General features: G+C 38.2%; 3 protein-coding genes across 4 annotated transcripts; 1 reads left to right on the forward strand and 2 right to left on the reverse strand.

Moving 5' to 3' along the window:
* Window positions 1-5,402: 5,402 nt before the first annotated feature.
* Window positions 5,403-8,357, forward strand: LOC140008244 (probable protein phosphatase 2C 4). The gene is made up of 4 exons (XM_072052015.1): window positions 5,403-6,957; window positions 7,060-7,173; window positions 7,578-7,842; window positions 7,952-8,357. Exons 1-4 carry the CDS (start codon window positions 5,536-5,538, stop codon window positions 8,065-8,067), a joined length of 1,917 nt encoding a protein of 638 aa, XP_071908116.1. The 5' UTR covers window positions 5,403-5,535; the 3' UTR covers window positions 8,068-8,357.
* Window positions 8,358-10,828: 2,471 nt separating this feature from the next.
* Window positions 10,829-17,464, reverse strand: LOC140008246 (pectin acetylesterase 5-like). 2 transcript variants are annotated; one of them, XM_072052018.1, is made up of 13 exons: window positions 17,171-17,305; window positions 17,008-17,085; window positions 16,827-16,909; window positions 16,207-16,336; window positions 15,168-15,247; window positions 14,945-15,034; window positions 14,644-14,768; window positions 13,789-13,849; window positions 13,484-13,537; window positions 13,290-13,367; window positions 13,101-13,206; window positions 12,672-12,817; window positions 10,829-11,342 (listed from the first exon to the last, which is right to left on the reverse strand). In XM_072052018.1, exons 3-13 carry the CDS (start codon window positions 16,875-16,877, stop codon window positions 11,226-11,228), a joined length of 1,038 nt encoding a protein of 345 aa, XP_071908119.1. In that variant the 5' UTR covers window positions 16,878-16,909; window positions 17,008-17,085; window positions 17,171-17,305; the 3' UTR covers window positions 10,829-11,225. The 2 variants fall into 2 exon arrangements, with proteins under 2 accessions (XP_071908119.1, XP_071908118.1); XM_072052017.1 differs by having other exon boundaries at window positions 17,008-17,464.
* Window positions 17,465-17,607: 143 nt separating this feature from the next.
* On the reverse strand, window positions 17,608-21,940 carry LOC140008245 (dol-P-Glc:Glc(2)Man(9)GlcNAc(2)-PP-Dol alpha-1,2-glucosyltransferase-like). The gene is made up of 8 exons (XM_072052016.1): window positions 21,492-21,940; window positions 21,293-21,381; window positions 20,532-20,865; window positions 19,550-19,820; window positions 19,050-19,187; window positions 18,454-18,658; window positions 18,174-18,316; window positions 17,608-18,091 (listed from the first exon to the last, which is right to left on the reverse strand). The coding sequence occupies exons 1-8, from the start codon at window positions 21,579-21,581 to the stop codon at window positions 17,832-17,834; spliced, it is 1,530 nt and encodes a 509-aa protein (XP_071908117.1). The 5' UTR covers window positions 21,582-21,940; the 3' UTR covers window positions 17,608-17,831.
* Window positions 21,941-22,259: the final 319 nt, after the last annotated feature.

A 22,259-nucleotide genomic window follows, 5' to 3' on the forward strand; every position in this document is an offset into this window, starting at 1 on the left:
CTGTAATGCAATTTGTTCAATAAAATTGCTTATTTAACTCTAAAAATATATTATTTTATAGTATGTGTATAAAAATAAAAATGTATACATGTTGGACGGGTCGGGTACTCGTAGATTTTTAATTATGTGACCCTAACCCGTTCCGCATTTAAGTGGGTATCCGACTCTCTTTTGACGTGATCAAATAATACTAATTGGGTATTCTAATTTTTTGATCGAATATGACAGATTTTCAAGCTAGCAGGTATTTTTGTCCACCCCTAACAAGCAGTAGGAGTAGCCCATCGAAAGTCTTCCCGTTTGAGCTGCGATCTCTTGTAAAAACTTTTCTGGAAAGATATAATTTTAAAAAAAAAAAAAACTTCTAATGTTAGCAAAGAGTCGTTACAATATATGGTGCCAAACCAAAAAAAAAAAAAAAAAAGAAGTTCTAATGTTATCATGACCAACGCATATGATCTAAACGTAGGTCATAGACAGATACATTTTTTGACTAGAACTTTTAAGTTACTTTTTAGCTGCAAGTTGGGGCATCAAATCTCATGACTTACGGTTTATATAGAGTTGTTCTAGCCCATAAGAGCGGGTTAGTTCTGTGTAGGTTCTCCTTAGAAGCAGGTTAGCAAAAATTGTGTTGATAAAATAATTTAAAAAAAAAACACTTAGCATTCAAAAACCGGTAGATGGAGCTAAGATTAACTTGTAATCCTCGTTAATGGATATATATATTTCTTGCAGATGTGGCTATATGTGTTTTTCTTGCGGATTACTGTTTGCGTAAGCATACATAGAGTACACCAAGTAGTAAGGATGACAAATGGGGTGGGGTGGGGCGGGGGCAAAATATTTCCCCCGACTTAAAAACGGGGCGGGGAATGGAAAAACATACACCCGCCTCATTGCCCGCATACAATAAAAAAAAAAAATATATATATATATATATATATATATATATAATACAATTCTAAATTTTCTAAATTGCACCTTTACTTATAAGTACAACGCTAGTTAGTGTCAACGGCCGCCGCAACAACTGAAAAATTTTTTTGGACTATTGTTGATTTGTTTCTAATGCCTCCCCCCAAAGACTAAGCTATCCATTTCCAATCTGTTTTGCTCCTAACCCTTTTTTATTTTGATTGATTTTCTTCCTGCGCACTGATTGTAACTTGACTTGTTATGCTTTATTTCCATTTTGACAGCTTTTTAATCTTATTTAACATTGTTTACAATTGTATTATTATTTATGATAAGTTGATTTTTTCCACGCAAGGAAAATGGGACAAGGACGGAGCGGGGGATGGAGGGCAAGAGGCGGGAGATGGAAGGAGTTATTTGACAACGGGGCAGGAGGTGGGGGAAGGATCCCCCGCCCTATTGCCACCCCTACCAAGTAGTAGTCTGGGGTGGAAGTTCCAAAGTCGAACTAAGCAAATGGAGTTGGGATTTAACAGATAGAAGCTCATGGTTCGGATTTAGAGCATGTGCATAGCGGAATATATGTTTACCGTTCAAATTTATTTGATTATTTTAACGAATTTAAAATTTTACTTAAATTTGATTTGTTTATTTGTCAAACTAAGTTTTAACTAATTTTTTTTTTATCAAGTTTGAATATTATATAATATAAAACACCGTTCAAATTTTATTTGATTAATTGGCGAATTAAGTTCGAACAAATTTTTATTAAGTTGTACTCAATTCGAATATCGGGTAGTTTAGTTAATCTTTCCATGGAAAATTAGAAAGACTACATACAGAAAGGGGTTTTACCGGTTTGTCCATCATTTATTAGCGGCCAGCATTATTTACAAGACCTGTACATCTGTATTCTATCATTCCAAGCCCAACAATGCACAAAAAGGGTTGAAATTTTTGGTGAGTCCTTTAACTTTTTTTTTTTTTTTAATGTTATTTGACTCGGGATAAAAGTTCTTGGACTTGAGCGTTTAAAAATTCTTTTGACTTTCAGAAACAGGGGGGGGAAAAAAAGCAAATGTGAAAATTTGGTTTGGTCTTCCATGCAGATCGTTGGTGCAATGGAAAACGTCTCTCACCCAACGAGGGGAGGCGACACGTAAAGGAAGTTACGCCAGCTCATGCCTGCCGGAGAAAATGATGCCTTGTCCGTTGATATTAGAACTACTAATTGCACGTGAATTGATTAATTCTGCTTAATAAGAGTACAAGTCACAAGGGCCAATAAATTTGGTTCAGTGCCTCCTCTCTGACTCTGCTGTTGTCGGTCCGTTGTCCACACAGTTGAATTCAAACTTTTCACTTTTGTTCAATCCGCGGCTGTTATAGTGTGTATTTCTCCGGGAGAATGGATCAAAGCACCAACTGTTAATATACTACACTACTAAGAAATGTTTAATGAATGATCCGAGAGATTGACTGGTTAAACAAACACGATTGATTGCTGACCGGGAAACCACCTGTTAATTTCCCAAATCTTATAGTAATACTAATAAGTAGTAGTACTACTGCTAGTGAAAATAATTGCCTTAAACCTAAAAGTCAAACAATGCATTCATGTTTTTTGTCACCTTCAGCTGTCTCTCCATTGTCAATGTCAAAGAGATTTATTCTTGTACGTTCTTTGAATTCGATCCACGTTTGAAATCTGAACCTGACAGCTCTTTTGCTTAAAATCCAAGGAAAGGCTTCAACAAACACGCCATTCGGCATCAACTCTTTCGTTTCTTAGGCCGTTGAACGTGGCGCTTAAGCCCGACTGACACCTAGCTGATCGTTTTGTTTTGTTTTTTTTTTGGCATGGTCGAAATTATAACACTGGGAGTGTTTGGATACCAAAATTATTCCAAATAATTGGTTTGTTTGGATAGAGAATTATTAGCCAAAATTTATTTGCTTACATCATCATTACAATTTTCAACACACCTTTTTATCTCACATACATCACATCACATCACAAAAAATGCTACAGTAAAAATATATCAAATAATTTACAATCCAACCTACCTTTTTATATTCCCAATTACCTTTTTATCTCACATATATCATATCACAAAAAGTGCTACAGTAATTATTCCAAATAATATTTCAAATAATACACTATCCAAACAAACCCACTATCGCATGGAGGTTCAAATGAGTGTTTAATAACACATGGGTTCGAAATTATATATCAACCCGTTACTCCTCTCTTGTACGACACAGGACTCTTAGCAGTATACACATCGGTATATGAACTAAGGGTTGGTTTGGTTCATGAAATAATTTAGAATTAGATTAATCATCCTGTGTCATCCCATGTTTGATTATATTTTATATATGAAATGGCACATCCTATTTGACCAAATTAATTCCCTATTCATGGGATAAAATAATCTCATGGGGGAGATGGGATTAGTCATCCCGAGATGACTAACAGATAGAATGATAAAATTTTAGATTAATTTATCCTTATAAAAAATACAAATTTATACTCTTATAATTATGTAATCCTACTCTCCCGTAATAATATAATATGAATGGACTATTTTCCCCTACTATTTTAATTTTATGGATGATTTAGATTCAAATACTGCATTTAATTATTTAGAGTTCCAATTCAAGAAAGTTGAAAGGATAAGCAAGGGTAAATTTGGAAAAAAGTTCATAAATGCTTTATTGATATCATAAAATGATAGATAAAAAGAAACAATGGATTAGGACATCTAATAATGAACGGAGGGAGTGTTACATAACTATACTCTCACATAATATTAATATCATAATAGATATAATCCGCAGAAACAGTCATGGATAATTGTTCTTCACAGAGGGTCCCCTAATTTTCATGTCGGAATCTGCGTGTGTTTGGATACGAGGGACCAGCACGACAATTCCAAAGGAAGTGTTTGGGGTTTTCACGGCAATTAGGCGAGGCAGGCATTGACAATAGAAATGAATTTATTAGCTCCAAAAGAAAAAGAAAAAAAAAATGCAAAAAACTCAACGACCTTCGCAAAAGATATAATTATAATATGATTATACACACAATTACAGTGCCCCTTTCGTCGTGCTGCACTATTACAATAGAAACACTTTAGGAAATTAATTCATATTTGTGGAGAAGAGAAGACTTAAAAAGAAGACTCGCAAACAGCTTTAAAAAAAAGATAAAACAATGCAAACACGTCAAGATGTTAAGTCAAATTCTCAGGCTCACTCGCAGTCACACAAATGCGGGGCACTCTCGTGTGATTGATGATCTGTTACGTGTTTATTATTCCTTCGTATGTGCGTTTTCTTAGATATTTTTTTAAACTTTAACAGATGTCAGGTTTAAAACGGCCACGCGTAATACCAGGATTCCAGATGACAAAGTCAAGAGGCTGATGTGGCATCGAATGATTCGACTGCAGTTTGGACGTGGGATCTTGCCTCTTCAACTCTCTCATCTATCCCATCTAATGTATCTCGTGGTCAGGGGATTTTGTGGGGAGTTGGGAGGGCCAGAGCGAATTGTAGCCCTTTGACTTTGAATAGCTTGCCAGTTTTCCAACTTTCTCAACGGAGGGAAACATTTAATTACTTATATTTGTTTTAATTTTAAATGCAAGCAGCAGTATATTACTAGTATATTTGAGTAGTCAGCACAGCAGCACCACCACTATAATCTATATATTACAGACAGTATAATATTAGTATTTGATTATTCAACCCCACACGGCTTGTTATTGACATTGTAGCAGGGAAGCAGGCGTTTTTTTTTTTTCTTATCGATGCAGGGGTGTTCGGGTCAAAAGAAAACAAGCGCTTACTTTTCTGCTTCAATTCCCAAAAAAATACAAAGTACTCCCCAATCCAATCCAATCCAATCAAGAAAATTGCAAATCCTTGCTGTAGCCACCCGAATTGAAAATCTTTTTCATTAGGACTGCTGAATTTTTTATTTTTTGATTAAGAAATGTTCGGTGGCAGGAGGAGTGGTATTTATTCTCCTCCCACCACCACTACAATTGAAAAGCGGTACCGCCGCCGCCACCACCACCACCTCCACCTCCTGCTATGAATTTATAAACTCAGAGTCAACTCCTGCTGTTCAGAAGCCATTGAGCAGCCCACCAATTGCAGCATCTGAATAAACAAATATGCTTGTCGCCAAAGTACTACTACTCCTCCTTCCTTAGCAATACGGCCTATTATTATATTACGACTCCTATATATTGTTGTCATCATCATTTTTTAGCTCCCAAAGTCAACTCTCCACCACCCCTTTCACTACGTCCCAATCCCCAACGCTTTAATTTTGTCCTTCTCTGTCATTTGAAACGAAAAGTCGTCTCTCTCTCAAAGGCTCAAATTCACCTCCAGCTCTCTGCTTTTCTCTTTCAAATTCATAAAACTAGGCGAAAGAAAGAAAGAAGAAGAAGAAGCAAAGCAAGTAATTTTAGTAAGCAGCGATTTTGTCTACTCCCCTACTTCCTAAGCTCAATCAGCTCTCGCCGCTGGCTGCATGGTGTGAAAGGGTCCTCGGCTCCGACGCGTTTGGGTTCTTCTCAACAGACATACTAGTCAATCACGATGGGAAACGGCATAGCTAAACTAAACCGCTGCTTCGCCGGAGATGCTGGAGAGATATCCCGCCGCCATCATGACATCGCCGTCTACCTTTCCGACCCACTGGACGAAGGCCTCGGCCATTCCTTCTGCTACATCAGGCCCGACTCCTCTTCCAAGACCATCCTTTCCTCCTCCTCCGACTCCTCTACTACCACCAGCCTCGGCGCCGCCTTCAGAACCATCTCCGGGGCCTCCATCTCCGCCAACACCTCCACGCCTCTCTCCACCTCCCTCATCGACCTCGGCCCCTACAACGCTTCCCTCGACAAGGCTGCTGCTTTCGAGAGCTCTAATTTGTTTGCCTCCATTCCCCTCCAGCCCATTCCCCGGAAATCAATTTCCTCGGTCAGGTCCGGCCCCATTCCCCGGGTCGCCTGCCCCGGCTCCGGCCCCATCGAAAGGGGTTTCTTGTCCGGCCCCATTGAGCGGAGCTTCATTTCTGGGCCCCTGGAGAATCAGGAGGATCAGTTTCAGAGGTACAGGCCTAAACCCAAGAAATGGGCTTTAATTAGAAATTTCAAGAAAGTCATGTCCAAATCTTTTTGGAGTTCTGCAGAATTGAGCTGGGTTGAGAAAAATAACGAGAATGGCACGGTTAGCGGTAGTAATAGCAGTACTAGTAACAATAATCTGAGCTGTCGTTTGAGTTTAGCTGATGATCACAATTTTGATGATGGAAATGAATCTTTTGGGAGCCAAAACGTGCAATGGGCTCAGGGGAAGGCTGGCGAGGATAGGGTCCATATTGTGATTTCCGATGAACGGGGTTGGGTTTTTGTTGGGATTTATGATGGATTCAACGGCCCCGATGCCACCGACTTTCTGTTGAACAATCTCTACTCCAATGTTTGTAAGGAGCTCAAGGGATTGTTATGGAATGACAAGTCAGAGTCATTTGGCCGGGAAGAAGGGGTCTATCGGGAATTTGTTCCATCAGAAGGAATGGAGGTTAATGGATTTATTGATACGGGTGGTGACTTGAAGATGTTTAATAATTTGGGACCAGATGGTGTGGCGGGTATTAATCATATGGATGTGTTGAAAGCATTGTCGGAGGCTCTGAGGAAGACCGAGGCGTCCTATTTGGAGATAGCAGACATGATGTTGGTGGAGAATCCTGAGTTGGCTCTGATGGGATCTTGCGTTTTGGCGATGCTGATGAAGGGTGATGATGTTTACTTGATGAATGTCGGGGACAGCCGAGCAGTTTTAGCACAAAATGGCGAACCTGATCCATGGTTTGGGAAGGTACGGAAGGATTTGGAAAGGATAAGGGAGGAAAATCAGAATGATCTTGAAGCATTTGATGGCGATGAATTCGGCAGTCTGCATCATTTGACTTCTCGCCAACTCACCGTGGATCATGCTACCTCTGTAAAAGAGGTGAAAATTCTGTTCATGCTTCGTAGAGAGGGTACAAATGATTCTCCTTTTAGTCAATTGTTTCGAACATGTACTGAATTTTGCTAGCATGCGAATTTTCAGGAATCTCAGAGAATTAGAAGTGAGCATCCAGATGATGGTTTGGCGATCGTGAATGATAGAGTGAAGGGTTCCTTGAAGGTTACTCGGGCTTTTGGAGCTGGCTTTCTCAAGCAGGTACTTCTGGTTACAAATTATACGCTTGTCTCCCAGTGTTCTTAAGTCTTAATGCACCCATATTAACGCATACTGCAATTTAGTACTAATTCTCTGTGACCTGCAAAGGCTGTGTTGAATACTATAATTTATACAAGCTTGAAATCTGCAAAAGATGAGGAGCAGTTTCTAATTGCATAGTTCTGCAGTTAAGTGAGTAAAAGATCTAGATGGTGAACAATTCGGTCTTGTTCGCTCTAGCAATCTGATGTGTGGTTCATTTTTTTTTTTCTTTTTTTTGTTACAGTGTTTCTTTTTATACTTTACAACTTCCAATGCCAGTGGAATTTTCAACTCGAACACGAATTTGAGAAAAAACTTCAAATTAACACGGAGAATCCGTTTTTTGTTCTGTCACTCTGCAGCCCAAGTGGAATGATGCACTTTTGCAAATGTTCAGAATCCACTATGTTGGAACTTCGCCCTACGTCACCTGTTCACCGTCTCTTTTTCACCATAGACTCTGCCCAAGAGACAGATTTCTGATCCTTTCTTCAGATGGCCTCTACCAGTACTTAACCAACCAAGAAGCTGTCACTGAAGTTGAGAATTTCATGTCTTCATTTCCTGAGGGGGATCCTGCACAACATCTCGTTGAAGAAGTGTTATTTCGAGCTGCTAAGAAAGCTGGTAAATCCTTGTTCACAAAGACATCTTTATGGCATTATGTAGCATCCCAAAAAAGCCAAAAAAAAAAAAAAAAATTTCTGATAATCTCAATTATCTTGTTATACTGCAGGCATGGACTTTCATGAATTGCTTGATATACCACAAGGGGATCGAAGAAGGTACCACGATGATGTCTCCGTTATTATAATATCCTTCGAAGGAAGGATTTGGCGTTCATCCGTGTAATTAGAAACACGTATAGAAAGTACAGAAGCTATATATATTCTTTTATCCACATTTTCCTTAGTGTTCATAATATACGGCTAGGCTCGCAGACCAAATGTATCTACTTGGGGGAAGAGAGGGGGGGCAATGTATAGGAGGATCAACACCTCTCCCCCTGTTAAAATGTGATAGGACGATTGTGAAATTTTGTAATGAATAGCCTTGAGGTTTGCATTTTCTGGAGAAGTGCCTGGTATAAGCATCCATGTAGAGAGTAATATATTCGTTCATTTTTTGGTTACCCCATCAAATTTGAATCCTTTACAGCATCCTCCTTGCTTCAAATTGCTATTCCTGGCCACGATCAAGCATCTGGATGTAGCGGCTACTATCACTTTTATCTCGTGTTCAATGAATCCAGTGGAAAATGAATTGAGTAAAGAAAAAAGCGTTGGTAAATTTTGGGTGCCATTCCACTTTGGTTGTTCTTGGTTTTGGCTATCCTATCTTTCAAGCCAAAGCCATCTCGGGATATTTGTATGACTCGGTTAATCTGTGTGTCAAGAACCATTTCGATACGTTTTATGTTGTGCAGGCAACCAGCCGCATGGGGAAGCCTAGAAATGCTGCTGTCGATATTTTAATTAATTAGTAATTACTAATAATGTGTTAATGCATCCTGAGTCGGATGCAGTTGTCAGGGGAGGATGGTGATAGTCAATTAATCTCATCATTTGGCATTAGCCATTCACGCGTTCTTATCATGACTTTTGTTATGATTATCATTGTCAATGCAATGGGAATTGTAATTCATATTTGCGTTGAAAGCCGGAGAACACAGCCGAGCCGGAGAGGAGATCCGTTTGGACTAATTCTTCTATTTTCCAGCGGTCAAACTCAAGGGCTAATAGTGAGTAACACAGACTTTTTCTGCGCAGTAGAAAAGGTCAGAAGCCGTGACTTTTCTGCACGAATTTCTTCAGAGAAGCAGAACAATTTTCTCTTCCACATCAAAAACTAAGACAAATTACCTGTGACATTAGTTAAAAATATTCAACTGCGTGGCCAGAAAGAATCGAACCATAACCAAAGCATACATATATGCAAAGGAAGAGGAAGGGTTGACCGCCACTGGCAGACAGAGAGCAATACTACTATAAATATTTGCACATGGGGGGTTGTGGGTTTGATTCGAGGATTGGTTAGAGGATAACGTAAAAGATTTTTGATTTGTTGGGTAGGTTTCTAATTAATGAAAAGGAAACAGTTTGCCCATTAAAAATGAAAAGTAAAGAAGGAACATGTTAGCAGTACATGATTTTGGGGAAGTCAAAGTCAGAAACCAACCGCAGAAAGATGACAGTTGACATCAAGGGTTCAAGAACACACCATATGTCACGAAGACGAACAAACAACTAAAAAAAAATCCTCTCTCTCTGTTTTTTTGTTTGGGACAGTTTGGTTTACTTGCCACTTTAGTTTTTTTGGTTTGTGGTTTTGGTATGTTTACGACTTCTCTGTCATCTCGTGACCTGTTAAACTGACCAATTAATGTGGAAAGGGTTTAGTTGGAGTTGGAAGATACAGTACCATTCTCTATCTATCTATCTATCTATCTATCTATCTTCTTCTTCTATATATCAAATGTCGGAACCAGTAGCAGAAGTTAGTTGTCAAGTGGTAAAAGCGATTGGTTGGTGATGCTTATATTTCATTTTATTTTCTTCTAAAGGAACCAAATTCAGGACAGAAAAAGGGAAGTTTGAACTCATAATTTTCCTGCAAAATTCAACCAGAAAAATTGGGGGAGGAGTCAAGAAAGCCTACTCATTACTTGTAAACACAAGTGAAAGTCTGGGTTTACATCCAGAACACAAGTGAAAGTCTGAAATGTCGTAGCAGAGGCCCCTTCTTCTAAAAATGGTTTTTGCCTTGTCCATAAGTGGTGTGGTGGCTTCCGCTGACTTGATGATTTCTAGATTCTGATGGGATTCAATTCTTTTAATTAAAAAAAAAAAAAAATTAAAAGCCCAGAGTTGAATCAGTCAGCATGTTGTCGTGGTAGATGAGGAGTAAAGACCTGGTGCAGAAAGATATTACCACAGCAGCAGAGTAGGATCTGTTAAATGAATGATCAAAGATGGAAGAATCAAATCTGTCTTTGACATGAACGATCAAAGATGGGCATCTTCACTTTCATCAGCTTTAATTACTACGACGGACTGATTGATTGATTACCAGATGCTGCTTGTGGACGGAACGGACTTTCTTTTTTGCTTTTAATTCTCCTTCTGAACGGGTATCATTACCAATCTGGATCTTCCCATTTCAAGTAGTTGATTTTTCCGCATGGAATAATAATATAGAGGGAGAGTGTGGGAAAAAGGTTCGATGGAAGTAAGAGTCGATTTCAACTAAAAAAATAAGGTCCAAAATGATAAAGCAGCGGGAATGAGAAACCAACAGCTGATCGATCATTCAGCAGGAAAGAAAAGATTTTCTGCTAAAACTTCCCCACCGTCAGAAACTAAACATTTTACACCTCCACAGTCTAGAGGAAGACACTACTGCTATTTATCAATTTGCCGCCTTTCGTTCCATACAGCAAAGGGGCAACAAAAATTGATCTTTTGTTTTGGGAAGTCAGGCGGGGGGGAAGTAGGTTGTTGATTTGCGTATTTTACAAATGGAATTTTTAGCATCTCACTTGCGTAAGAGTTGACCCGAAGCGAAACAGAACGGACGTCTAATCCTATTTTTTTTTTTTCCTACAATGAATGAATGAACAAACCTCTCTGACCTGAGATAAATGATAAATGACCCGATTGCAGATTAGTCAAATACACAGTTTAAATTAGTGATTTAACTTCTTTATCTTTACAGTACAGTAACTAGATAACACTCCAGCAATTAACCACCAGAAGAGCAAGGCTCCGTTTCTGCCTACTCAGGCACCTATATTGCAATGAAAACAATTTCACCACCTCGGCTGATCTTTTATCGGGTGAAAAGATGACTCAAACATGCCGCACAGGACATCATCAAGTCTCCCCCATGGGACCTCACCGGACCATCAATCATCAACAGCACAATTAATGTGATTAAGATCAGCTGAAGAAGTTAAGAGCAGCTTCTCAACGATGAGATTAAACTACCAGGGATTCCGCACGTTCATCAGGCTACAAACCCCGAGTAAAATCCATGTTATAGCAAGTAGGATTGCACGGAAATGGGCGGTCGACTTCCTTTGCTTCCTTGCGGTTGAAGTACCAATCACCGACACACTCCGCAATTGTCTGCATCACCACCAAATTGGAAATATGTAACCATCCATCCAGCAGCAACAAGTCAAAGAACAAAAGTTCAAATCAACACCACAACTTGTTGATATTAATGCAAAATAACATCACAAAGTACATCATTGTCCATTGAACTTTCACAAATGCCTTCTTTTTGTCCCTCAACCTTGTTATTTTATTTTTTTTTGTCTCAACCAATTATCGCACGCGTCACCCACGTTCTACCAATTTTGTCCAGCTAACTCAGCTAATTTAAGGCCCTACATCTAAATTTTTTACATATTTTAGGGCTTTTTTTTTCAAAAAATTTCTTTGCCTTACCCAAATACCATTTCTCAGCAATGTGTTTCATTTCTATACATAAATGGGCATATCGGTGAAGTCACTAGACAATATTAGTAGTGTCTTTGAAGTAGGAAACCAATTCAGATGGCAGACCCTCTGTTGAAAGATTCAACAGAAAGATTTGGACATTTAGGAAAATTCATGACCAAAATAAGACATTTAGGAAAGTTCAGTGACCATTGGTGCACTTTGCGCAAAAGAATGTAATATTGCATTTAAACATGCATCAAATCAAAGACACAAGATGCAGCCTCCACACAGACACTTAAATTTCAGTGACATGAAGTGATACAATGATTCTTATCACGTGGCGGCAACTTGGGATATGTGCATTGCAGGCATTGATGCTACAGTACATGCATTACATGCATAGGACTTTCTACAGGTAGTGTATAGCCCAATTGCCCATCTACCCAACCCCAGAAGCATAAAAGAGGAATTGGAAATTAGTCTGACAAAGGTCAATTAGTATCATACCGAGTTCCATGTTGTTGTAGCTAATTTAGTACATGTCAATGCAATTTCAAGTTTTAGCAGATCACATTGGAATTCAAGTGCCACATTGACTATTGCAAAGGAGAAGATTAAACTAGAATCACAATTCATTCGACAAGATGCTGATGGGCTCAGTAATGAATTCCTGTCACGAACTGAACAACATCAAGTTGAAGATTTTGTTTATTGCTAGTAACATCCTGTCACCATATGACTGAGCCAAAAGTCATCCCTTATGGTAGTCCCATGCTTCCATATAGGTGGAAATAAATGCATTTACAAGGCTTGAACACCATGCACTCATCAACTCCCTACTCTGACTTACAAATTTTCTTTTCTTTCCCCAATAATTCTAGTTGTATTTAATCTCTCTCTTTTGGACAAAAAAGAAAAAGAAACCATCTAATGCATGCTTTCCCACAAGAACTATCTTCAAGTCATACTTGGTAACAATGACTAGACTGTCAAGAGAATAATAGGACTCACTCTATTGTTAATTCTAGGAGAAGTAGGCGAGTGCCATGTCTCTGCCATCCAGGTCTGGCAATGGATAAAGCAAGAATTTATAAACATGCCTCCTTCCTTATTTTGCTGAAATTTGCCGAGCGTCTTGAGCAATGAATTTCGGAAGCCTGTGCATCATAGACAAATTAATTAGCACAAAGAAAAGAAGAGGTAATCATTTACATCATACTCTCTTTGGTATGTAGCTGATTTATAATTTCTAGCAGTTTTAGTTTCAATAATGGCATAGGCCCAATACGAGCAGGCCCACTCCCCCAGAAACTCTGCATATTGATTTACAACAAATATTCTACTTCAGCCCCTACATTAGATTCAGTGTGACTCAAATGCAATAATAAACCTAGTAAAAAATCATTCTGATCTCGCAATGATAGACACATAATTGGTCACCTCGTAGTACTTCAAGCTGGCTGGGATTGCAGTTGAAAATGTTCAACTTGCAGCTGAGCCAGGTCCTTTGAGAATCTGATTCATCAGGTGCCAATATATTTCGTATCTGGAAGAGGAGAATGTTACTGCTAACTGAATGCTTGTCTAAATACAAATCCAAACTTGAAATACTACCTAAAGTTGAAGTACCTGCCAAAAGTCATAAGCTGGATGGACAAGAAACAATGGAGTCTTTATATTTTCTATAAATTCTTGAGGGAAAAAGCACTGGATTGTGAAGCAGACAGTAAAAACATGTTAATCAAGATAACATTTCATAAGGCAGTAAAACCATCAGCGTCAACCATTCGGAAGGAATTAAACATGTTCATTTTACAACACACCTTATGAGGCTCCATTTTTGAAAGACAATCCTTGTTCAAACTTTTTGCTATGCCCTGGATCCATCGCAAGCAAAGCATTACAATATACACATATCCAACTGAAACTTAGAGAATGCCAACCAACAACAAGGCCAATAGCTAAGTCTATGAAAGTAATAAACCAATATAATCGTACAAAAGCACCGCAAATGTGAAAAACAAGTTGATCATTCAATTAATGTGTAGAAAAACTGCTAAAATATGTCCTTCCATAATATATTAGCAAAACATGACTCATGATCTTGACGTATAAAACTGGATCATACCTGGAGATTAACAACATCACGGTAGAAGCTTTCAATAGTGTGATTTCCAGCAACATCCTTTCTGGAACAGAAGACATACAAAAGTCACATTTTATTAGATATATTAAGAAATGCTCAAATGAAGTTAGGCTTCACAAACTCTTGTTTCATGCCTAGTATATGTAACAAGAAGGTCAGGCTAACTATAAATGTTCTTAGGATGAATGAGTACAACCAAAATTTCACTAGAGCATCAGAAAAGAGTTCTCTTGCAGCAAAATTGTCGCTTTTCCATCTTCTTCCTTCTTTTATGTTAGACTGAGCATCAAATGGTTCATTTTTATTCTTCAGGCTCTAATATTTTAGACAAGGTTATGAGCTGGTTTTCAACAGAATAAGTAGGATGCTTGAGACGTTGCCTAAGATTGAGAAAGATCTAACTGTGTCAGAGATAGCTCCTCTTTTTGTTGTTTAACATGGAATATGAAATTCTTAATTTGTTCCCAAATTCTTCTTTTTGTTAACATGGAATTTCTGATCACTAACCACGTAAAGGCATTTGCATCGCTTGGAAATAAAATCTAAAGGAATTTCTCCCAGATAGGTTAATCTCTGTTCTGATGCATTTCATCCTGTAATTTGTAGTTGATATTACAGCTAGCAAAAACTTCATCTCTTTTCTCTAAGAAAATCATTCAGGTTATTCAACCAAAATGGGCAGTTTTTAGTTCATTACACTCCCAAAATAATTCTACGAATGGCTTCACTAAAGATAGAAACTTCCACTCGAACAAAATGTACTTTAACAAGGAAAGAATGTTCAATGAAATTACATATAAAATCATTCGAGGCGTGATATCATCTATTGAAACATACTCATTGAGAAAAAAACCTGCATCAGCAAGACACTTGACAGTAGCACCCTTTGGCAAAATCCCTTGGAAATTGTCACAGTGTAGGAGGGTTGCCAAGCCACCAGCTGAACACCCAGAAAGAAGAGCCTGTCAATTTCGATAATAAGTATCTGATGACACATTCCTGTTATAATCTGTTTTATTACTACACCACCAGCTTTATAATTAAAGAAGGATGTTCAGAACTGATTTTCAGTCAGCTAAATAAAAGCTGTGGACTGAGCAATAAATATAAAATTGCATAAATACAAAAATAAGAATACCTGTCTTGCATTTGAAAGTCCTAGTGACAACAGTTGATCCATAACTGCCTCCCAGATAAGCTGACCTCTGAAGAAGAGTTCTGGTCCATTCTGCAATAGAGATTAACACACAACACACTGAAGCCTTTCTCCTACCATTCTTTCTTCATCTCCAAGTGGGTAAGAGAAGTATGCACAATCTTTTTATGGTTTCCAAGCATACAAAACAAGTTGGACAACTTACTTTAGACTCAGCATCAGGGTGCCCAGAAAAGGATGCACCATCACAATACCGGATCTTGACTTTATTCCAATTGTAGAAATCTGAAAATTCCATGAAACCCAGAAAACACCTGACATGGTTAATCCTTTATGACATATGTAGCCAAGTACAAGAAAAGGGAAATTCAAGGAAAGCACCAACTACGAAGAGAATTTCAAGCTCATAGGAGTATAAATAAAATAAAAGAAGAAAAAGGAACAAAAGCATGAGGTTTTTAAGAATGAACACAACAAAGGAACAAAAGCACACAGTTTTTTAAGAAACCATTTAAAATAACAAGTAACTTTTGTAACCTTGGCAAAGCATGGACAAGGCCTATTCTTTCATTTTTGTTCTATCTCATCTCTCTTGAGATGTCCTCTCCACACAAACCGGTAAAACAGCCCTCCAGCTACATGATTGGTGAAAAGTGACAGGAAAGTGTTAATAAAATTGGCCTTAATGTTACTGATGCAAGAAAGTGCTTTTGAACAAAGGTTGAGAAATTACAACTTCTTGCCGGCCACTTTTTACTACTCTCCGAAAATGGAGGGCTCAGAGGAGGTAATAAATTCAAATGACAAAGTTGTTGCATTATACAATTGTTTTATATAATCTGCATGAAAAAAGTAGACCAAAAACTGAGAAAGAAGGTAAAGGATCATCTTTTACAATTGTTTTATATAATCCATATGCACTTTTCTCTCCTCTCTTGATCTTCCCCTCCCTCTCGTCATATTAGATAAAGAATATGTCGGCCCCCAACCCCCACCCCCACCTACCTAACATCCTGAAAAAACCCAAAAGGAATTAAAAGAAACTCTCATTGACCCAACAAAGCAGTTTGGTTCTTTTTAGGCTTTACTAATTACACATAAAAGACTCAACGCCTGTCTATTTGCATGAGCTCAGAAATTTAACATGAACAATGTCATAATATCAGAGTCAAAATGTCATAGAAAAGTCATTCCCAAAGTTAACAAGTCTCCAAGAAGAAGAGGAAGCAACAGGTGATGATTACCAGGATTCTGTAAAGGGTCATGGCTCAAGATCCCAGAAAACTGAACTGGAGCATCCATGTACTTTGAAGAACCTAGCGCTGTCTTCTTACGAGATGAACATGAAGCTATGGTATTGCACCAACCTCCACCCTGGACGAGGTATCAAAACAAGATAAAGAGAGATAGCCAGGTCGGCCTATAGGCAATAAAAGCTAAAGATACACAATTCGCAAATACAGAAAGAACACCACTCCCCAAGAATGTTCAAGCTAAATCCAGCATAATTTAATTAAAACACTATTCTTCCGATGGCCAAGTTACAGTCAAGAATGCTAGTTTGACCCCATTGCAGAATGCAGATAGCCCCTTCAGTAGCAAGAAGGAATGCTCCAAGAAAGCGGTAATTTGCCAGAGACTGGAATCTGAACTTCAAAGTGACAAAAAAACTTGAATGGAAGAAAAGTCGTGCTAAAAGAACCCTAATTTTGAACACCAAATCCCATGCAAAACAAAATAAAATTTGAGATTTACATACTCTGCAACACGACCCATAAAAAAAAATAATAAAGAAAATGGGTTGAAACAAATGTTAATAGCAATCAACGACAGAGAATTAAAGAGAAGTAGAACTGAGAATAACCTCGATATGAAGAACCCAATCGTGGGAACCAGATCCAAAACCCTTCTCCATATGATATCCCGGTACACTTCCATCCAAGCAAACTGCATTCAACATTTAATTATTGGATCAATCATGGTATAAGCATAAATGTCTCCGAGTTATCGGAGAATTAAATTAGACAGACGGACATACTACTTACGTGCGGCTTTATGATGGGCATTGGTTAAAGGGGTGAAGGGAATCCAATCCGAATGTCGAGATGCTGAAGACGGTGGAGCTGAATTAGAAGATTTATCGGTGTGATTACCAACGATGGTAGAAGAATATTTGGGTGAGGAATGGGAGAAGATGAGGATGGTTACAATGACTACGGCTGCTAGGAAGATCAACTCTCTCTTGGACCAGCCTGAGCCTAGTCCACGAGGACCAGCAAGATGAGGAAGATGAAGAGACCTCTGCTGATTTTGATTTGCCATTTTACTGCTCCTACTTACTGCTGACTGCCTGCCGCAGCTCTCGTCTAGCGCTAGCTCTGGCTCCCCCACCACCCCCCCGCCCCCCTTTTTTTTTTGTCCCAGGAAGGAATACTAAATTTGTGGTGGCACGCTCTTAACGACGTCGTTTTAAACGCATTGTCAGGATCTCACTAATTTTATTTTTTTGAGGAAAGAAAATTTTCGCCGACTCACGTGGTTAGCAAATGAGCCGTGACAGTCCCGCTTCTATTATATTAAGTACATAGAAAAGAATGACATTTCTTGGCAGCAAATCCTCTGATTTTCCACGTACAACCGCAGTCTCAAAGAAATAAGAATGACATTTCCTAACAAACCCAACATCTGATAATTTCAATTTTTATCTCTCTCTCTCAGATTGAACTTAACATACAAGTTCCCTTTAACGGAACCTGATCAAAATTCATGTTTACATATCCCTCCCAACGCCAACGGCTGTCGGAGGCAAGATCCTCTGTCAGGCATCAACCCCCGAACACCCCAAAGCTTTTAAACAATTCTTCACTGCCTACCATATAAACCGTTGTAACCCAGGCTCGTGGTTCCAATAGAATGGCCGCCACAAGAACATCGACATTGTAAAGAGATTGATTGCGACATAAAGCAACCCCATCAGAAGCCAACTTATTGTATCATCGACGTCAGAGTGCAGGACTAAGAAAAAGAATGGAATTGTATAGTATCTAAACTCTATCAGTGGAGCGGGAATTAGTGTTGCAGCTGAGGCCAGAAAATATGCGATCACCCATATCTTCTTCTGAGTTTTCACTGTCAACATAGAAGAAAATTATATTTAAGAGTTGCACCAGGGAAACATAAATTGTTTACATGCTTTCAATTGTTTACTAACCCAAGGTATTAAAGATGCAAAACCAGGAGTAAACATAAAGCGGGACTAGCAGGTACTTCATTATCCAATGAGAAGCAATGACTTTCCGCCAGAGATAGAAGGGATAGTGCCGATTATCCGCCAGAAGGTATGGGTGTGCTATGCTGTAATTTGGCAAGAGATGAGAAAAATAATTCTAACCAAAAGGGCTAAGAAAAGGCAAGAATGGAGGAAATTCATCCAAAAGGGCTTTTTCTCTATACATCTCGTTAGAATAGTTTCAAGTGTTGGATGGACAAACCTGAAGAAGTGAACTGAAAGGAAGCTGATGGTTAAAGCAATAACCAACTGGAAAAAGCTAAAAGGCTTCTTCTTCCATAATGATTGGACTAGAGCTACAAATTGACCTGATGTAAAGTGCACAGGAGCCATAAACAGGGCAGACACCAGGCTAAAATAAAGCAATTGTGCAAAATGTGGAGACACCTTATGAGCATCTTTTGCACCTGCACAGCAGGGAAGAGGATTCAGAACTATGTTGTATTCATGCTTGTTTTGAAGGCAAAAACTAAAAAAGTTGTAAATTTTAGATCCTCTTTTTGCTTGATTCTTGATAGTTTCAAGTTTCTATGGGTTGTGAATCCCTCAATGTACAGTTTAATAATGCCACAAGGAGAGTTGAGTTTGAGATTCTTATCATAATCTGACTTTTTATATACCGGTGGCAAAGTCCGTCTCAAACAAACAATCAATTTGGACTCACAAGTCTTTTAGTTTCTTAATATTCAGACTTATCATTCCATTCACATTTGGTTTTAATATATACAAAAAGGAAAAACCATACTATTTCTCATAACAAGAAAATGTGGGCAAAAGACAAAAGTCTGATGGAGGTACCTAGAACAATACTCCCATTCCAGTAAACAAATGCCAGGAAAGCCACTAGAATTAGAAAGAAGGGGCTGAAGGAAAAGACTAGCTCCCACTTGAGCTGCCATATATTTGAAAGCATGTTCTGCATCTCTTCGCACAATCCTGTAAGAGAAACACTGTTAGCAAATCATCTGTTAGAAAAACACACCTAACAAAAAGTATATAAGCACTTGCTATCTTACAGACTTCCCTACAAATTGCAAAGCAGAAAACCTGTTGAAAATTGGACATATAGCCCACAGGACAGAGGAAAAATCCTAACTAAGCACTTTTGCTATGAACAAAGGTCGTGAGACAGCATAGGTAATCCCCATTTGGATTCTAATTCTACTAGTCGTATCATTCAGGTTTCATCTTCAGATAGCCTTACAATTTGATCACTGCTTTGAAATGGTAAAAGAGATACAGTATCCAAGACCAGCAGGAGGATGAATCATAAAACTTGTTCATGGATGAGAAAGAACCTGCTGAATGAGGAATGGCATGGACAGATGTTGGCGCAACTGAATGGTTGACAGTATCAACATGACCAGATCTTCTCTTTCTCAAGTTAGAGCCACTGGTTGCACCGTTACGGGAGGTAGAAGAAGCAACTTTAACTTCTGACATACTAGATTTTTCTGGAAGAAGATCATCTTTCTGCTGAGCAAGTGTCAGTTTTATAACCTCAGAGCACACAATGAACAAAATCCATATGATATTGGTTTGCCGCATTAATACTGCAACTGCACCAAGCTACAGATAGATGGTCAATAAAGGTTAGAGCTTTTGTCAATGAACTTAAAGTAGAAGAAGGGCAAATCAACTTAAAGAAAATGAATTTGAATACAACACCCTTTATGAAGGAATTAGCACTATAAATGAACTTGGTTTTATCCAAGCCTAAGCACAAGTAATATAACTTTGCATCATCCTATGCATGCTTGTGAGAGAAGGCAACTGTCGCATATTAGGAACCTAATCACTTCTTGTCTGCTTCTACTTTGTTAACCCCATCACTATATTTGAGACAGTATCTCTAACCTTAAATGTAAGATAGTATAATGACATACAATTTTAAGCTCGAATCTTTATGCAATAAACAAAGTGGTGACAAATAAAAAGAGAGACTGATATCATAACATTGTAAAAGCGAAATTAATCTTTTTCAAGATAGTATATGACACACAATTCTAAGCTCGAATCTTTATGCAATAAACAAACTGGTGAAAACTAAAATAAAAGACTGATAACATAACATTGTAAGAGCGAAAGGAATCTTTTTCAAGATACAATACCTGTTAAATTAACTTCCTGAAAATTCTTATACGAATAGTTCATTATTAATCTTTTTTTCCCTAATTGTATATATAAATCCAGTAACTCATGGATATGTTTGTGTGTGAGAGAGTGTAAGAATGTGCATGTGTGTGTGTGTGAGAGAGAGAGAGAGAAAGCTAATCTTACCAATGCACTAATCCAATAATTCTTCTTCAAGCAACAAAGATAAGCAGCAAGAACTGCTGTCAGTGATGCAACATCTGTATAATACAGGAAAGTAAAGAACCAGTGGAGGGGATAGAGGGTCAGAACAAGCGCATGGAAGGTAGCCTTTCTGTCAGTAAGAGCTGGCCTCAGATGGGTGATTATATCGTAGATTAAAATGCTGCAAAACACAGCTAACACGCCATTTGTGAAGCGCAAAACTGAAACGGAGCAAGCATCAGAAAATGACGAGGCATTATTCACCAAGTGAATTCCTGGAAACAAAGAAGCAACATGGGCAAGTGAAACAAAGTACCTGCAAAAGTTTTAAATGTATATATCACACCCACAATGCTTGAACGAAAAACAGCCAGTAGCTGTTTGAGTTTCTCGAACCACAAGAAAACACTACAGTATATCAATAGCATTCTGACAAAGAGTATGACAGTGACTGCATCCAGCAGTACCTTGTTCTTTAACTAAGATTTACATCTATCAACAACTAAAATCTTCTAAGGCTTCCAACAAGTAATCCCGGAAAGTCTCGAAAAACAAAAACAAAATGCAACCACTGCAAACAAAAAAAGAAAAAAAAATCACTGTGCTAACTCCTCAAACCACATCAGACCAAAACTCAGTCTATGCTACACCTAATTTCTAACAAGCCATAAATATAAAATCAGATATACCACATTAAAACAATCCAGTAGTAATTAGAAGAAAAGAAGAGAATCAAGACTCACAAGCCAGGAGGGGTGGTGATCATGGGATCCCAACTGGTAAAATTGGCTTTGCAGTATTTTTGCGCTTGAGGGACATGGAATATCTCATCCTACACCAAATCAATCACCATTCCATCTCAGTACTTGAATAGTCAATAGAGTTCGTCAAGGAAAGTAGTAAAATAAGAATATTTTATAACAGTAGAGTACTGGTTTTAACCATGTAGGGTTCAGGAACAATGTGATTAACGAGGATGGAGATGGGTACTATCCACGAACTAACAATCAAAGCAACTGCTTTCCGACCCATTCTCAGCTCTCTCCCGCGATCAAAAAAATTCAGAAAGAGACAAATTACTACCAGTAAAAGCACCAGGTCTGCAAAGCTGCGCTCATGCGTTGATCTATGGATCGATTCGGACGGATTTTAAAAGCAGCGGGAAGGCAGCCCAAAAGAAATGGATAGGTAAAGAAAACCTTGCCGTTGTTCTTCCCTTCTTGTTTCTTCTTCTTTTTTTTTCTCAATTTTTTTGGTAGAATTTATTCAAGGAGGACTCGACCATGGGAAGGGATGGGAAGGAGGAGACGGCTTCGCAGTTCACAATCGCCAGTGTCCCGACTTCTATTACTAATTTACTACTAATAGCTTTAGCCAATGAAAAACATGCGGTAAGGGTCCGGGTTACGGTCAGTTATCGAAAAAACCACTTATATATACTTGCATAATTACTTTTTCATTTGATAATGTGTAATTTTAAATTTTTAAACATTTATAATAAAATTGTTAAAGTTAATTTTTTATTTTTTGGAATAAAAACCCCAATTTTAAACTTAAGTCAAGAGCGCTTTATTAGTCAAAAGCTCTATTTCTAAATTCAAATAATAACGGTCACTAAACCCATTAGAAGTACTTTAGTCTTCCAATTTTTTTATTAGAAGCACTGAAACTTAAATGGGGCTTAAATAAATTGTAAAAACCCATTAATTT

This window comes from Coffea arabica, chromosome 6c, assembly GCF_036785885.1.
Source record: "Coffea arabica cultivar ET-39 chromosome 6c, Coffea Arabica ET-39 HiFi, whole genome shotgun sequence".
NCBI lineage: Eukaryota > Viridiplantae > Streptophyta > Magnoliopsida > Gentianales > Rubiaceae > Coffea > Coffea arabica.

Bases quoted from the DNA above. Each gene is read 5' to 3' on its own strand.
- LOC140008246 (XM_072052017.1), bottom strand. From the start codon at position 17,284: ATGGCAAATCAAAATCAGCAGAGGTCTCTTCATCTTCCTCATCTTGCT. The intron at 15,248-16,206 runs GTAATCATCACC...TGGAATTTTCAG, and splicing joins TGACCCTTTACAGAATCCTG to ATTTCTACAATTGGAATAAA. The intron at 13,538-13,788 runs GTATGATCCAGT...CGATGGATCCAG, and splicing joins GTGATGTTGTTAATCTCCAG to GGCATAGCAAAAAGTTTGAA.
- LOC140008245 (XM_072052016.1), bottom strand. From the start codon at position 21,581: ATGGGTCGGAAAGCAGTTGCTTTGATTGTTAGTTCGTGGATAGTACCC. The intron at 19,821-20,531 runs GTAAGATTAGCT...ATCTATCTGTAG, and splicing joins ATTATTGGATTAGTGCATTG to CTTGGTGCAGTTGCAGTATT. The intron at 18,659-19,049 runs GTACCTCCATCA...CCTGCTGTGCAG, and splicing joins GAATGGGAGTATTGTTCTAG to GTGCAAAAGATGCTCATAAG.
- LOC140008244 (XM_072052015.1), top strand. From the start codon at position 5,536: ATGGGAAACGGCATAGCTAAACTAAACCGCTGCTTCGCCGGAGATGCT. The intron at 7,174-7,577 runs GTACTTCTGGTT...GTCACTCTGCAG, and splicing joins GAGCTGGCTTTCTCAAGCAG to CCCAAGTGGAATGATGCACT. The intron at 7,843-7,951 runs GTAAATCCTTGT...GTTATACTGCAG, and splicing joins TCGAGCTGCTAAGAAAGCTG to GCATGGACTTTCATGAATTG.